Here is a 17,279-nt window from a genome sequence, read left to right on the forward strand (position 1 = left end):
TGGAGTGTGGGTCATGAGGGCAGGGACACAGTCAGAGATGGAGTGTGGGTCATCAGGGCAGGGTCACAGTGAGAGATGGAGTGTGGGTCATCAGGGCAGGGACACAGTGAGAGAATGGAGTGTGGGTCATCAGGGCAGGGTCACGGTCAGAGAATGGAGTGTGGGTCATCAGGGCAGGGTCACAGTGAGAGAATGGAGTGTGGGTCATGAGGGCAGGGACACAGTGAGAGAATGGAGTGTGGGTCATCAGGGCAGGGTCACAGTGAGAGAATGGAGTGTGGGTCATGAGGGCAGGGACACAGTCAGAGAATGGAGTGTGGGTCATGAGGGCAGGGTCACAGTGAGAGAATGGAGTGTGGGTCATCAGGGCAGGGACACAGTGAGAGAATGGAGTGTGGGTCATCAGGGCAGGGTCACAGTGAGAGAATGGAGTGTGGGTCATCAGGGCAGGGACACGGTCAGAGATGGAGCGTGGGTCATGAGGGCAGGGACACGGTCAGAGAATGGAGTGTGGGTCATCAGGGCAGGGACACAGTCAGAGAATGGACTGTGGGTCATCAGGGCAGGGACACAGTCAGAGAATGGAGTGTGGGTCATCAGGGCAGGGACACAGTCAGAGATGGAGTGTGGGTCATCAGGGCAGGGACACAGTCAGAGAATGGAGCGTCGGTCATCAGGGCAGGGACACAGTGAGAGAATGGAGTGTGGGTCATGAGGGCAGGGACACAGTCAGAGAATGGAGTGTGGGTCATGAGGGCAGGGACACAGTCAGAGATGGAGTGTGGGTCATCAGGGCAGGGACACAGTCAGAGATGGAGTGTGGGTCATGAGGGCAGGGACACAGTGAGAGATGGAGTGTGGGTCATGAGGGCAGGGACACAGTCAGAGATGGAGTGTGGGTCATCAGGGCAGGGTCACAGTGAGAGAATGGAGTGTGGGTCATCAGGGCAGGGACACAGTCAGAGATGGAGTGTGGGTCATCAGGGCAGGGACACAGTGAGAGAATGGAGTGTGGGTCATGAGGGCAGGGACACAGTGAGAGAATGGAGTGTGGGTCATGAGGGCAGGGACACAGTCAGAGATGGAGCGTGGGTCATCAGGGCAGGGACACGGTCAGAGATGGAGCGTGGGTCATGAGGGCAGGGACACAGTCAGAGAATGGAGTGTGGGTCATGAGGGCAGGGACACAGTCAGAGAATGTAGTGTGGGTCATCAGGGCAGGGACACAGTCAGAGATGGAGCGTGGGTCATCAGGGCAGGGACACGGTCAGAGATGGAGTGTGGGTCATGAGGGCAGGGACACGGTCAGAGAATGGAGCGTGGGTCATCAGGGCAGGGACACAATGAGAGAATGAACTGTGGGTCATCAGGGCAGGGACACGGTCAGAGAATGGAGTGTGGGTCATCAGGGCAGGGACACAGTCAGAGATGGAGTGTGGGTCATCAGGGCAGGGACACAGTCAGAGAATGGAGCGTCGGTCATCAGGGCAGGGACACAGTGAGAGAATGGAGTGTGGGTCATGAGGGCAGGGTCACGGTCAGAGAATGGAGTGTGGGTCATCAGGGCAGGGACACAGTCAGAGAATGGACTGTGGGTCATCAGGGCAGGGACACGGTCAGAGAATGGAGCGTGGGTCATCAGGGCAGGGACACAGTCAGAGAATGGACTGTGGGTCATGAGGGCAGGGACACAGTGAGAGAATGGAGTGTGGGTCATCAGGGCAGGGTCACAGTGAGAGAATGGAGTGTGGGTCATGAGGGCAGGGACACAGTCAGAGAATGGAGCGTGGGTCATCAGGGCAGGGACATAGTCAGAGATGGAGTGTGGGTCATGAGGGCAGGGACACGGTCAGAGAATGGACTGTGAGGCCTTCTCTGGGCTGGGCAAGGGCTGTGCAGGGTGGGCACAGTCCTTCTGGAAAAAGGCCACAGGCTGATGGCTGGCAGGGGGCAGGGGGGCACAGGCCCTCCCCCAGGGCCTCAGGCACTCTCTGCCATGCTGTGGGCAAAATTCATTCTTGTTCTACCGGAAGGATCTTCTAGCTTTGGGGCATCAGACAGCTGGAAAACACACAGTGGTCCTTTCATGGAAAGGCTCAAAAGAAGCTTCCAGAAGAAGAGGTTGGAGGCTGGCAGGAAACAGCCCAGCGTCATAAATGGGCAGGTGTGCCCACGTCCCGTGGGGTGGTGCGGGTGGCTGGTGGCCTTGGTGTGCCCAGACCAGCTTGGTCCCAGGAACAGAGCAGCGGCCTCAGAGCCAGGCCAAGCCAGAGGTAAAAATAGTCGGGCTGTCAGGAGCCGGGAGGAGTCCTGGCCTAAAAAGGAAGGCTGCTGTGGCAGGGCGGCGGGATAAGGGGCCGGAACTCCCGCGGGCGGGCGGGCGGGCGCAGGACGGCCCCAGCTCGGCTTCTCCCGGCCCCGCACAGCTGCCCACCCAGAAGCGGGCACTGGTCTGAGGCTCCTCCAAGGGCCACGTGGCTGGGAGGACCCCCAGGGCAGCCTTAGTCGCTCAAACCCCAGCTGCCACAGGGGCGCCTGCCCGTGGGGCACTTCACAGCGGGGGAGCAGAGCTGTGCCCCTCCTCCCACCCCAGGCACCTTCACCTTCTAAAACAACCAGTGAGCAAGCACCCACCACAGCATGAACCCCAGACACTCAAAAGGTGCTGGCTTCCATCCTGGCTGCCCACAGAGTCCTGCCTTGGCTGCGGGGACAGTGGTGCCAGGTCCCGGTAGGCGGCCGTGCTCACTAAGGGCCCCCAGGAAGCCTGGCCCAGAGCCACGCGCCCTGCCCATGGACCCCACATGCTGTGGGTCGTCTGTGGGTCTGTGGGTCTGTGGTACTGTGGGATTGTGGGGCTGTGGGTCTGTGGGACTGGGGGGCTGTGGGATTTTGGGGCTGTGGGGACTGTGGGGCTGTGGGACTGTGGGTCTGTGGGGCTGTGGGGGCTGTGGGTCTGTGGGACTGGGGGGCTGTTGGTCTGTGGGGCTGTGGGGCTGTGGGACTGTGGGGCTGTGGGGCTGTGGGGCTGTGGGGCTGTGGGACTGGGGGGCTGTTGGTCTGTGGGGCTGTGGGGCTGTGGGGCTGTGGGGCTGTGGGACTGGGGGGCTGTTGGTCTGTGGGGCTGTGGGTCTGTGGGTCTGTGGGTCTGTGGGGCTGTGGGGCTGTGGGGCTGTGGGGCTGTGGGACTGGGGGGCTGTGGGTCTGTGGGGCTGTGGGTCTGTGGGACTGGGGGGCTGTGGGATTTTGGGGCTGTGGGCTGTGGGACTGTGGGTCTGTAGGGCTGTGGGACTGTGGGACTATGGATCTGTGGGGCTGTGGGTCTGTGGGGCTGTGGGTCTGTGGGTCTGTGGAACTGTGGGTCTGTGGGACTGTGGGGCTGTGGGTCTGTGGGGCTGTGGGACTGTGGTACTGTGGGGCTGTGGGGCTGTGGGGGGCTGTGGGTCTGTGGGACTGGGGGGCTGTGGGATTTTGGGGCTGTGGGCTGTGGGACTGTGGGACTGTGGGTCTGTAGGGCTGTGGGACTGTGGGACTATGGATCTGTGGGGCTGTGGGTCTGTGGGTCTGTGGGGCTGTGGGTCTGTGGGGCTGTGGGGCTGTGGGACTGTGGTACTGTGGGATTGTGGGGGCTGTGGGTCTGTGGGACTGGGGGGCTGTGGGATTTTGGGTCTGTCGGGACTGTGGGGCTGTGGGACTGTGGGGGCTGTGGGTCTGTGGGACTGGGGGGCTGTGGGATTTTGGGGCTGTGGGACTGTGGGACTGTGGGTCTGTAGGGCTGTGGGACTGTGGGACTATGGATCTGTGGGGCTGTGGGTCTGTGGGTCTGTGGAACTGTGGGTCTGTGGGTCTGTGGGGCTGTGGGTCTGTGGGTCTGTGGGGCTGTGGGGCTGTGGGTCTGTGGGGCTGTGGGGCTGTGGGACTGTGGTACTGTGGGATTGTGGGGCTGTTGGGGCTGTGGGTCTGTGGGACTGGGGGGCTGTGGGATTTTGGGGCTGTGGGGACTGTGGGGCTGTGGGACTGTGGGTGTGTGGGGCTGTGGGGGCTGTGGGTCTGTGGGACTGGGGGGCTGTGGGATTTTGGGGCTGTGGGCTGTGGGACTGTGGGACTGTGGGTCTGTAGGGCTGTGGGACTGTGGGACTATGGATCTGTGGGGCTGTGGGTCTGTGGAACTGTGGGTCTGTGGGACTGTGGGTCTGTGGGTCTGTGGGGCTGTGGGGTTGTGGGTCTGTGGGACTGTTGAGCTGTGTGCTGTGGGGCTGTGCGTCTGTAGGGCTGTGGGACTGTGGGACTCTGGGGCTGTGGGACTATGGGTCTGTGGGTCTGTGGGTCTGTAGGGCTGTGGGGCTGTGGAACTGTGGGACTGTGGGGCTGTGGGGCTGTGGGTCTGTGGGACTGGGGGGCTGTGGGACTGGGGGGCTGTGGGGCTGTGGGTCTGTAGGGCTGTGGGACTGTGGGGCTGTGGGGCTGTGGGCTGTGGGACTGGGGCGCTGTGGGGCTGTGTGACTGTGGGTCTGCAGGGCTGTGGGTCTGTGGGACTGTGGGACTGGGGGGCTGTGGGTCTGTGGGACTGTGGGGCTGTGGGCTGTGGGGCTGTGGGACTTGGGGGCTGTGGGGCTGTGGGATTGGGGGGCTGTGGGTCTGTGGGGATGTGTGTCTGTGGGACTGAGGGGCTGTGGGGCTGTGTGGCTGTGTGGCTGTGGGGCTGGTTGATTGCCTGGTTGTGGGGCCTGTGGGGCTGGTAGGTAGTAGGTGGGCGCTGTGGGGCTGTGGGGCTGTGTGGCTGTGGGGCTGTGTGGCTGTGTGGCTGTGGAGCTGTGGGGCTGTGGTACTGAGGGGCTGTGGGGCTGTGGGTCTGTGGGACTGGGGGGATGTGGGTCTGTGGGACTGGGGGGCTGTGTGGCTGGGGGTCTGTAGGGCTGGTAGATTGCATGGCTGTGGGGCCTTTGGGGCTGGTAGGTAGTAGGTGGGCACTTGGGGCTGTGGGGCTGTGGGACTGGGGGCTACGGCATTTGGGACGCTGTGGGGCTGTGTGGCTGTGGGTCTGGGGGCTGGGGGCCTGTGGGACTGGGGGCTACGGCATTGTTGGGGTTGTGGGATTGGGGCTATGGGGCTGGGGGCTGGTTGATTGCGGGGCTGTGGGGGCTGTGTGGCTGGTGGTTAGCAGGTGGGCGGGGGTATTGTGTGCACCCGTGTGCTCACCTGGTCCTTGAGCAAGTGGGGGTTGTGGGTGTTGGGGGGGTCTGGCTCAGCTGGTGCCCACAGCAAGGGAGGTATGGGGGTGCTCACCTGGTCTCCATAGCAAGAGGAGTTGTTTTGTGGGGGTTAGAAGACCAGGGTTCATATGACCCCTGGAGCATGGTGGTTGTTGAGGGGATTGGGGGGCTGGGGGCTCACCTGGTCCCCACAGTTAGGGGGACCTTGTGGTCAGGGTCAGACTTGCCTGGTCCCCACAGAAAGGGGGTCCTGGGAGTCAGGATGAGGTCGGGGTCAGGCTCACCTGGTGCCCACAGATGGGGCCCACAGGTTGGGGTCAGGCTCACCTGGTGCCCACAGACAGGGCCCTGCAGGTCGGGGTCAGGCTCACCTGGTGCCCACAGACAGGGCCCTGCAGGTCGGGGTCAGGCTTACCTGGTCCCCACAGACAGGGCCCTGCAGGTTGGGGTCAGGCTCACCTGGTCCCCACAGAAATGGGCCCACAGGTCAGGGTCAGGCTCACCTGGTCCCCACAGAAATGGGCCCACAGGTTGGGGTCAGGCTCACCTGGTCCCCACAGATGGGGGCCCACAGTCGGGGTCAGGCTCACCTGGTCCCCACAGACGGGGGCCCACAGTCGGGGTCAGGCTCACCTGGTAGAACTCATGGAGCCAGTTGTTCTGCAGGTTTTCTGGCTGTAAGAAGAGGAGGCATGTCTGAGCCCAGAACCAGTAGGCATACCAGAGCCCCCGTCAGCCCCCGGGAGACCCCTCCCAGGACCCAGTCTCAACGGGGGCCCATGGAGGCAGGGGCTCTGCTGGAGGATCCGGGCCTCGAGGGCTTAGTCAGGCCCGGGCCTGGGAGGCTGTGAGCCCCAGGGAGAGGCCATGTAGGCGGCCCCCAGGAGAGGTCCCGCCAGCCCGAGGGCCCATTGGCGGGAGTCACAGCCCCCCATCCTCAAGATACTCAGGTAAGTGACCCCCCACCAAGCACCTGGAGCTGAGCTCAGGGCGGGGCATTTGCGGGGCCTCACCTCCCCAGACCCCAAGGTCGGGCCCCACCTGAGCAGCAAAGCACTGAGCTGTGGAGGCCGCAGTGCTGGGGCCACAGACAAGGGCCTGATGGACTACAGAGAAGGTGGCGAACCACAGATCCAGAGACATGGGATGGGTCCTGGAGCCACAGGCCAGAGTTCAACGGTCCTTGGGACTAAAGACCCAAAAAACCTCGCTCCCCAGACCACAGGCCCACAGAGCCACAGAACCACAACCACAGACTGAGAGAACCACAGACCCTCAGGCCCACGGAACCATAAGCCCAGAGAACCACAGACCCACAGACCCACAACCACAGACCCACAGAACCACAGACCCTCAGGCCCACAGAACCACAGACCCTCAGGCCCACAGAACCTTAAGCCCAGAGAACCACAGACCCACAGACCCACAACCACAGGCCCACAGAACAACAGACCCACAACCACAGACCCACAGAACCACAGACCCTCAGGCCCACAGAACCACAGACCCTCAGGCCCACAGAACCTTAAGCCCAGAGAACCACAGACCCACAGACCCACAACCACAGGCCCACAGAACAACAGACCCACAACCACAGACCCACAGAACCACAGACCCTCAGGCCCACAGAACCACAGACCCTCAGGCCCACAGAACCTTAAGCCCAGAGAACCACAGACCCACAGACCCACAACCACAGACCCACAGAACCACAGACCCTCAGGCCCACAGAACCACAGACCCTCAGGCCCACAGAACCACAGACCCTCAGGCCCACAGAACCACAGACCCTCAGGCCCACAGAACCTTAAGCCCAGAGAACCACAGACCCACAGACCCACAACCACAGGCCCACAGAACAACAGACCCACAACCACAGACCCACAGACCCACAGGCCCACAGACCCACAACCACAGGCCCACAGAACCACAGACCCACAACCACAGACCCACAGAACCACAGACCCTCAGGCCCACAGAACCACAGACCCTCAGGCCCACAGAACCATAGAACCTCAGGCCCACAGAACCACAGACCCACAACCACAGGCCCACAGAACCACAGACCCACAGAACCATAGACCCACAGAACCACAGACCCACAACCACAGGCCCACAGAATCACAAAACCACAGACTCACAGACCCACAACCACAGGCCCACAGAACCACAGACCCACAACCACAGACCCACAGAACCACAGACCCACAACCACAGGCCCACAGAACCACAGACCCACAACCACAGACCCACAACCACAGACCAACAGAACCACAGACCCACAGGCTCCAGGTCCACAAACACAGGGAAGCACACATCAGAGGAGCACAGACTTGGGGAACCTCAGCTCAAGGACCCATGCCCCCAGCTGCCCCCATGCTCGACACCTGGCTGGGGACCTCAGTGTGCTGCACAGTCACACTGACTGGGTGAGCGGGCAGTGCTACACAGTGTCAGAGCACCCAGGCTGACACGGGGCAGTGCCACACAGAGTCAGAGCACCCAGGCTGACATGGGGCAGTGCCACACAGAGTCAGAGCATCCAGGCTGACATGGGACAGTGCTACACAGTGTCAGAGCACCCAGGCTGACATGGGGCAGTGCCACACAGAGTCAGAGCACACAGGCTGACACGGGGCAATGCCACACAGAGTCAGAGCATCCAGGCTGACACGGGGCAGTGCCACACAGAGTCAGAGCATCCAGGCTGACACGGGGCAGTGCCACACAGAGTCAGAACATCCAGGCTGACACGGGGCAGTGCCACACAGAGTCAGAACATCCAGGCTGACACGGGGCAGTGCCACACAGAGTCAGAGCATCCAGGCTGACACGGGGCAGTGCCACACAGAGTCAGAGCACCCAGGCTGACAGGGGCAGTGCCACACAGAGTCAGAGCACCCAGGCTGACACGGGGCAGTGCCACACAGAGTCAGAGCACCCAGGCTGACATGGGGCAGTGCCACACAGAGTCAGAGCATCCAGGCTGACACGGGGCAGTGCCACACAGAGTCAGAACATCCAGGCTGACACGGGGCAGTGCCACACAGAGTCAGAGCACCCAGGCTGACAGGGGCAGTGCCACACAGAGTCAGAGCACCCAGGCTGACACGGGGCAGTGCCACACAGAGTCAGAGCACCCAGGCTGACATGGGGCAGTGCCACACAGAGTCAGAGCACCCAGGCTGACACGGGGCAGTGCCACACAGAGTCAGAGCACCCAGGCTGACACGGGGCAGTGCCACACAGAGTCAGAGCATCCAGGCTGACACGGGGCAGTGCCACACAGAGTCAGAGCACCCAGGCTGACACGGGGCAGTGCCACACAGAGTCAGAGCACCCAGGCTGACATGGGGCAGTGTCACACAGAGTCAGAGCACCCAGGCTGACACGGGGCAATGCCACACAGAGTCAGAGCACCCAGGCTGACATGGGGCAGTGCCACACAGAGAGCACCCAGGCTGACACGGGGCAGTGCCACACAGAGTCAGAGCACACAGGCTGACATGGGGCAGTGCCACACAGAGTCAGAGCACCCAGGCTGACATGGGGCAGTGCCACACAGAGAGCATCCAGGCTGACACGGGGCAGTGCCACACAAAGTCAGAGCATCCAGGCTGACATGGGGCAGTGCCACACAGAGTCAGAGCACCCAGGCTGACACGGGGCAGTGCCACACAGAGTCAGAGCACCCAGGCTGACATGGGGCAGTGCCACACAGAGAGCATCCAGGCTGACACGGGGCAGTGCCACACAGAGTCAGAGCATCCAGGCTGACACGGGGCAGTGCCACACAAAGTCAGAGCATCCAGGCTGACACGGGGCAGTGCCACACAGAGTCAGAGCACCCAGGCTGACATGGGGCAGTGCCACACAGAGTCAGAGCATCCAGGCTGACATGGGGCAGTGCCACACAGCGTCAGAGCACCCAGGCTGACACGGGGCAGTGCCACACAGAGTCAGAGCATCCAGGCTGACATGGGGCAGTGCCACACAGAGAGCATCCAGGCTGACACGGGGCAGTGCCACACAGAGTCAGAGCACCCAGGCTGACACAGGGCAGTGCCACACAGAGTCAGAGCACCCAGGCTGACACGGGGCAGTGCCACACAGAGAGCATCCAGGCTGACACGGGGCAGTGCCACACAAAGTCAGAGCATCCAGGCTGACATGGGGCAGTGCCACACAGAGAGCATCCAGGCTGACACGGGGCAGTGCCACACAGAGTCAGAGCATCCAGGCTGACACGGGGCAGTGCCACACAGAGTCAGAGCACCCAGGCTGACACGGGGCAGTGCCACACAGAGTCAGAGCACCCAGGCTGACATGGGGCAGTGCCACACAGAGTCAGAGCATCCAGGCTGACATGGGGCAGTGCCACACAGCGTCAGAGCACCCAGGCTGACACGGGGCAGTGCCACACAGAGTCAGAGCATCCAGGCTGACATGGGGCAGTGCCACACAGAGAGCATCCAGGCTGACACGGGGCAGTGCCACACAGAGTCAGAGCACCCAGGCTGACACAGGGCAGTGCCACACAGAGTCAGAGCACCCAGGCTGACACGGGGCAGTGCCACACAGAGAGCATCCAGGCTGACACGGGGCAGTGCCACACAAAGTCAGAGCATCCAGGCTGACATGGGGCAGTGCCACACAGAGAGCATCCAGGCTGACACGGGGCAGTGCCACACAGAGTCAGAGCACCCAGGCTGACACGGGGCAGTGCCACACAGAGTCAGAGCACCCAGGCTGACATGGGGCAGTGCCACACAGAGTCAGAGCACCCAGGCTGACACAGGGCAGTGCCACACAGAGTCAGAGCACCCAGGCTGACACGGGGCAGTGCCACACAGAGAGCATCCAGGCTGACACGGGGCAGTGCCACACAAAGTCAGAGCATCCAGGCTGACATGGGGCAGTGCCACACAGAGAGCATCCAGGCTGACACGGGGCAGTGCCACACAGAGTCAGAGCACCCAGGCTGACACGGGGCAGTGCCACACAGAGTCAGAGCACCCAGGCTGACATGGGGCAGTGCCACACAGAGTCAGAGCACCCAGGCTGACACAGGGCAGTGCCACACAGAGTCAGAGCACCCAGGCTGGCACGGGGCAGTTCCACACAGTGTCAGAGAATCCTGGGGTTGCTCTGGGTTGGCGCCTCAGTAGAGGTGGCTAACTGAGAGGGCAGGGACCAGAGAAGGAGGGCCAGGTGGGCAGAGCATGAGCTGCTGAGGGAGGTGGCCCCAGCACCACCAGGCCCAGAGGTGCACCCCCATTAGGCATGGAATACAACCCTGCTGGGGAGCCCTCTGCACAGCTGTGCCCATAGTGTAAAGGAGGCCCACCCACCCCAGGGCCCCTGGCACCCTCAGTGAAGGCAGGAGACCCCTCCCGACAGGTAGGCTGCAGCTCTGAGAGCCGCACCAGACCAGCCTCCACCAGGCCCGGCAGGGGAGAGGAGCCTCTCAATCAGGAGGCCCCAGGTTCAAGTCCCAGCACCACACAGGTGCAGCACTGTTGTGGAGACATTCCAGGGTGGGTGGCTGTGCTGCAGTGTCTCCCCCACCCCACTGAGGAGGATGCCTTGAGCTGCTCAGGCTGGTTGGGGTATGAGGGAGCGAGCGCAACAGGCAGAGGCTCTGAGGGGCAGGCGGGAGCACTGGACACAGGGTGACACACTGCCCGCGTGCCCCGCAAGCAGGGCCCTCTTAGGAGAGGTCACTGGGCGGCCGGCTGTTGCCCCAGGGTGGCCGGGCCTGTCCCTGTGACAGCAAAGGGAGGTGACAGGCAGGTCCCTGCAGTGACAGTGTCTCTGTGGGCTCCGTGCAGGAGCCCTGTCAGTGTTGCGGGGCTGTACCTGCCCTGCCCGCCCCAGCCCTGTGCCAGCCACCCGGCATGTCCCCCGACTGCTACCAGGGCAGCCCCCACTCCCTGGGCCCAGTGTTTGCACCGAGCAGCATCTCCCCTGGATTTTAGAATGTGCTGGGCAGGTCGGGCGTGGCCGGGGGCTGGGTGGGGCAGCCCAGGGAACCCTCACACCCGTCCTGCCCCGCCCTGTGGCTGTGACTCAGTGCCACACTGGGCAAGAGGACGGGCTCCCAGAGGGTCAGGCTGTCCCGTCCAGCCCTGGGTGGCAGGCAGCGGACACCAAGTAGGGACCCGTCCTGAGCGAGCACACAGGTGAGACAGTCTCCTGAGCGAGCACACAGGTGAGCAGTCTCCTGAGCGAGCACACAGGTGAGACAGTCTCCTGAGCGAGCACACAGGTGAGACAGTCTCCTGAGCGAGCAGACAGGTGAGACAGTCTCCTGAGCGAGCACACAGGTGAGACAGTCTCCTGAGCGAGCAGACAGGTGAGACAGTCTCCTGAGCGAGCACACAGGTGAGACAGTCTCCTGAGCGAGCAGACAGGTGAGACAGTCTCCTGAGCGAGCACACAGGTGAGACAGTCTCCTGAGCGAGCACACAGGTGAGACAGTCTCCTGAGCGAGCACACAGGTGAGACAGTCTCCTGAGCGAGCACACAGGTGAGACAGTCTCCTGAGCGAGCAGACAGGTGAGACAGTCTCCTGAGCGAGCACACAGGTGAGACAGTCTCCTGAGCGAGCACACAGGTGAGCAGTCTCCTGAGCGAGCACACAGGTGAGACAGTCTCCTGAGCGAGCACACAGGTGAGACAGTCTCCTGAGCGAGCAGACAGGTGAGACAGTCTCCTGAGCGAGCACACAGGTGAGACAGTCTCCTGAGCGAGCAGACAGGTGAGACAGTCTCCTGAGCGAGCACACAGGTGAGACAGTCTCCTGAGCGAGCAGACAGGTGAGACAGTCTCCTGAGCGAGCACACAGGTGAGACAGTCTCCTGAGCGAGCACACAGGTGAGCAGTCTCCTGAGCGAGCACACAGGTGAGACAGTCTCCTGAGCGAGCAGACAGGTGAGACAGTCTCCTGAGCGAGCAGACAGGTGAGACAGTCTCCTGAGCGAGCAGACAGGTGAGACAGTCTCCTGAGCGAGCACACAGGTGAGACAGTCTCCTGAGCGAGCAGACAGGTGAGCAGTCTCCTGAGCGAGCAGACAGGTGAGACAGTCTCCTGAGCGAGCAGACAGGTGAGACAGTCTCCTGAGCGAGCAGACAGGTGAGACAGTCTCCTGAGCGAGCAGACAGGTGAGCAGTCTCCTGAGCGAGCAGACAGGTGAGACAGTCTCCTGAGCGAGCAGACAGGTGAGACAGTCTCCTGAGCGAGCACACAGGTGAGACAGTCTCCTGAGCGAGCAGACAGGTGAGACAGTCTCCTGAGCGAGCACACAGGTGAGACAGTCTCCTGAGCGAGCACACAGGTGAGACAGTCTCCTGAGCGAGCACACAGGTGACAGCAGTCTCTCCCTGCAGGCAGAGAGGCAGCATGACCCACAGGTGTCCCCACGCTGGGAGGAGATACATCTGAACCTTTCCAGCTCTCACACTCTGTCAACATGCTTCACAAGTGTCTGGTTTTGAATGTGTACATGGAAAGAGGTCAGGACGAGCCCCTGCTTGGACGCTGGTGGCCTGGGGCCTACAGCAGGGAGCGGGGACACCCCAGGGGTCACAGGCAGCAGCTCTGAACCCCCATGAAGAGATGTGGAGTTGGCAGCACATTCTAGAAGGGGGAGATGTTGCAGTCAGTGCAAGTGCCCCTGTGCTCACACACACGTCCACCAGCAGAGGCTCCTGCACAAGGGGCCATCTCAGCTCAGAAGTGCGGGCCTCAGGGAGCCCCAAACCCAATCACCACCTGACCTCCCCAAATCTAGGTGTCCAGAATGTCCACTGGGCTTCTGGTGCCAGGGGACACATTGGGGGACATGGCCATGGCCACTGGCCCGGCTCCTGGCTGCTGGCACCAGTATGGTGCACCCTCTAGCCCCTGCAGGGTGGCTGTCCCGGCCAGGGGAGGAGGGCCAGGCCCAGGGGCAGGACGGACACAGGGTCAGACTGGGGTAGAGCTGGGCCGGACAGGAAAGCGGCCTTCTCAGCACTGTCCCCGCATATGACGCGCGCTGGCCCTCAGGGACACAGGCAGCAGGGTGGATGCCCAGCCCCTGGCCTGGATTCTCCCTGCTGGGTCCCCTCCAAGCAGCAACTGGGGGCCAGAGGGGCCTCAGAGCACCCCCCTCAGCCTCCCCCACCCCCCACCCCCGCCATCAGACAGGAGAAAACAGGCCAAAGGCACCAGCCAGCTTGGGGCAGACTTCTACCTGCACTGTTACACTGGGCAGGCCCCCGACCAGGAGACAGGAGTGCACACCTCACTGCGTGTGCCTGGCTTCAAGCCCCCGACCAGGAGACAGGAGTGCACACCTCACTGCGTGTGTGCCTGGCTTCAAGCCCCCGACCAGGAGACAGGAGTGCACACCTCACTGCGTGTGTGCCTGGCTTCAGGCCCCCGACCAGGAGACAGGAGTGCACACCTCACTGCGTGTGTGCCTGGCTTCAGGCCCCCGACCAGGAGACAGGAGTGCACACCTCACTGCGTGTGCCTGGCTTCAGGCCCCCGACCAGGAGACAGGAGTGCACACCTCACTGCGTGTGTGCCTGGCTTCAAGCCCCCGACCAGGAGACAGGAGTGCACACCTCACTGCGTGTGTGCCTGGCTTCAGGCCCCCGACCAGGAGACAGGAGTGCACACCTCACTGCGTGTGTGCCTGGCTTCAAGCCCCCGACCAGGAGACAGGAGTGCACACCTCACTGCGTGTGCCTGGCTTCAAGCCCCCGACCAGGAGACAGGAGTGCACACCTCACTGCGTGTGTGCCTGGCTTCAGGCCCCCGACCAGGAGACAGGAGTGCACACCTCACTGCGTGTGTGCCTGGCTTCAGGCCCCCGACCAGGAGACAGGAGTGCACACCTCACTGCGTGTGTGCCTGGCTTCAAGCCCCCGACCAGGAGACAGGAGTGCACACCTCACTGCGTGTGCCTGGCTTCAAGCCCCCGACCAGGAGACAGGAGTGCACACCTCACTGCGTGTGTGCCTGGCTTCAGGCCCCCGACCAGGAGACAGGAGTGCACACCTCACTGCGTGTGTGCCTGGCTTCAGGCCCCCGACCAGGAGACAGGAGTGCACACCTCACTGCGTGTGTGCCTGGCTTCAGGCCCCCGACCAGGAGACAGGAGTGCACACCTCACTGCGTGTGCCTGGCTTCAGGCCCCCGACCCCACCTGTAGGGACGTTTACAAGTAGTAAAGCAGGGCTGCAGGTGTCTGCTCTTCTCTCCTTCTCTCTAAAGAAAGCGGAGTTGTCGGTAGCCCCACGGGTTAAGCGCACGTGGCGCAAAATCCAAGGACCGGCATAAGGATCCTGGTTCGAGCCCCCGGCTCCCCACCTGCAGGGGAGTCTCTTCGCAGGCGGTGAAGCAGGTCTGCAGGTGTCTGTCTTTCTCTCCCCCTGTCTTCCCCTCCTCTCTCCATGTCTCTCTGTCCTGTCCAACAACGATGACATCAACAACAACAATAATAACTACAACAATAAAACACCAAGGGCAACAAAAGGAAACAGACAAACAAAAAGAAATAAAGGAAGGAATGAGGAAAGGAAGGAAGGCAAGAAGAAAAAAGAAGGTGGGGGACGAGAAATCAGGGAGGGAAGGGTGAGGAAGAGCAGTCACTGAGCCCAGGAATAAGACTGATGGCGAACAAACAAAAAAGAGAGATGGAGTCTACTGTGTACGCAGGAACCCTGAGGGCATGAGCACAGAGGCAGCGGGCAGGGGAAAAGGCAGCAGGCAGGGGTGGCAGGGAAGGGGCAGCGGGCAGGGGCAACAGGCAGGGGCGGCAGGCAGGGGGCAGTGGGCAGGGGGCAACAGGCAGGGGCAGCGGGCAGGGGCGGCAGGCAGGGGGCAGCGGGCAGGGGGCAACAGGCAGGGGCAGTGGGCAGGGGCGGCGGGCAGGGGCGGCAGGCAGGGGCAGCGGGCAGGGGCAGCGGGCAGGGGGCAGCGGGCAGGGGCAGCGGGCAGGGGCAGCGGGCAGGGGCAGCGGCAGCAGGCAGGGGCAGTGGGCAGGGGCAGCGGGCAGGGGCAGCAGGCAGGGGGCAGCGGGCAAGGGCAGCAGGCAGGGGCAGCGGGCAGGGGCACGGCAGGGCTGGGCTGAAATGTCTCCAGGCCCCCAGGCTCAAATGCAGGCGGCCCCAACCTCCAGTCTGCACCTGAGCCACAGAGCTCTGAGGTCAAAGCACAGACACGGGGCCCTCAGGGACATGGGACCCTCGGGGTCACCCAGGACTTTCCACCGCAGAAGGCACCATGAGAGGAAGGGAGGCCACCGCCGGCTTCAAAGCCTGTGCGGGCTGAAGAGAGGGGACCCCCACAGACACCAGGAGTGGAACAGAAGCCCCCCAAACGCCAACCCAGCAGCAGAACAGACAGCTGACCACGAGACCGCGACCGCAACCAGAAACAGATCAGACACCCCTTAACAAAACAGACAGCAGACCCCAGCCCACATCTGGAAGGGGAGCCCCAGCGGGGGTGAAGGCGTGAGGGTCTTTGGGAGAGCCACCCTGCCTGACAGCCCACGCCCGGCCGGGCCACCGAGGATAGGGATGTGGAGCCGGCAGCCTCAGAGGCCTGGCAGCGAGGCCCACGCGAGGCAGGCACCCTGTTCCTGGGGTGAGGGCCACGCAGGGGAGAGCCACGGGCCAGCGCCTCCAGGCCACGTCCGCAGGCAGAAGGCCCCACGGCAGCTGTGGCTTCCAGGCAGGCCTGAGGGAGGGCGATGTGTGGGGGTGGGTCCTGGGGTCCTCAAGCAGCGGCTTGGTCCCAGCATAGCAGGAGCCAGAGTGACACTGGTTCTCTCCTCCTCTCTCTCTATCTCATAAATCTATAGGCCTTTAATTACAAAGCAACGTGCACTGTGTGGGCGGGCCTGGAGCAGACGAGAGACCCCGAGAAGCCCTCATCAGGACCCTGGCCCACGCCCCCACGCCCCCACGTCCCCACGCCAGGGTGCTGCCACCAGGGCCCACCTCCCGTCTGGGAAGGGCCTGAGGGTCACAGCCCCACAGGAGTCCCCTCACTGGGGACACGCGTCTCTGCAAAGTACCTTGAGCGCAGAGCCTGCTCTGAGGTAAGAGACCCGTTTGAAGCTGGAAGCCTGTTCTAACAAAAGTGAGGTGCCAGCAGGAGCGCAGAGCCCTTGTGGTGGATTCGGGGTCAGTGAGGAAACGCTGGCCAGCCTCACGGGCCCTGAGAGAGTTCAGGAGTTGTGGGAGGGGTCCTCTCACCTCTTCTGTCCACACGGTAGGCTGGGCTCCACCTCACCAGCCGTGCTCCAGGTGCAGGGGTGCAGGGGTGCAGGGTGCAGGGATGCAGGGTGCAGGGATGCAGGGGTGCAGGGTGCAGGTGAGGAGGCTTTCTGGGTCATGGCTGTGCACACCTCAGGGAAATAAACCTCGTGGTCACAGCCCGGAGACCCTCATTTGTCCTGGGAACCAGGCTGAATGGGCAGCGTCTCCATCGGAATCCCCCGGCAGCTGAGCTGGGAGTGGGGCGGTCACAGCAAGGCTGCACACGCTGTGCCTGTGACCCTCGTCCTGTCCCTGTCTGTGTCCCTGTGTTCCTCTGTCCCTGTCTGTGTCTCTGTCTGCCCCATCCCCTGTCCCTCTGTCCCTGTGGCCCCTGACTCTCCCTGTCCCTCTGTCCCTGTGGCCCCTGACTCTCTCCCTGTCCCTCTGTCTCTGTGGCCCTATCCTGGTCCTTCTTCCTGTCCCTCGCCCTGTCCCTCTCTCAGTCCCTGTGGCCCCTGTACCTGTCCTTCTTCCTGTCCCTATCCCTCTTCCTGTCCATCTGTCCCTGTGGTCCTGTCCCTGTCCCTCTCTCTGTCCCTCTCTCCATCCCTCGCCCTGTCCCTCTCTCTGCCCCTGTGGCCCTGTCCCTCTCTCTGTCCCTCGCCCTGCCCATCTCCCTGTGCCTCGCCCTATCCTTTCTCTGTCCCTGTGGCCCTGTCCCTCTCGCTGTCCCTCGCCCTGTCCCCGTGGCCCTGTCCCTGTCCCTCTTGCTGTCCCTTGCCCTGTCCCTGCCCTGTCCCCGTTGCC

At 62.9% G+C, this 17,279-nt stretch overlaps 1 protein-coding gene across 4 annotated transcripts in view; it reads right to left on the reverse strand.

The window, feature by feature from the left end:
* Nucleotides 1-17,279, reverse strand: part of INPP5A (inositol polyphosphate-5-phosphatase A) — an 83,424-nt gene that overhangs the window by 48,519 nt on the left and 17,626 nt on the right. For 3 of the 4 annotated variants that reach the window (XM_060171074.1, XM_060171076.1, XM_060171078.1), the window contains exon 2: nt 5,847-5,888. In XM_060171074.1, the coding sequence (XP_060027057.1) occupies nt 5,847-5,888 (42 nt within the window). Of the gene's footprint in view, nt 1-5,846; nt 5,889-16,469; nt 16,724-17,279 lie in introns of all 4 variants that reach the window. The other variant, XM_060171077.1, reaches the window with a different exon arrangement.

The sequence above is a fragment of the Erinaceus europaeus genome, chromosome 14 (genome assembly GCF_950295315.1).
Source record: "Erinaceus europaeus chromosome 14, mEriEur2.1, whole genome shotgun sequence".
NCBI lineage: Eukaryota > Metazoa > Chordata > Mammalia > Eulipotyphla > Erinaceidae > Erinaceus > Erinaceus europaeus.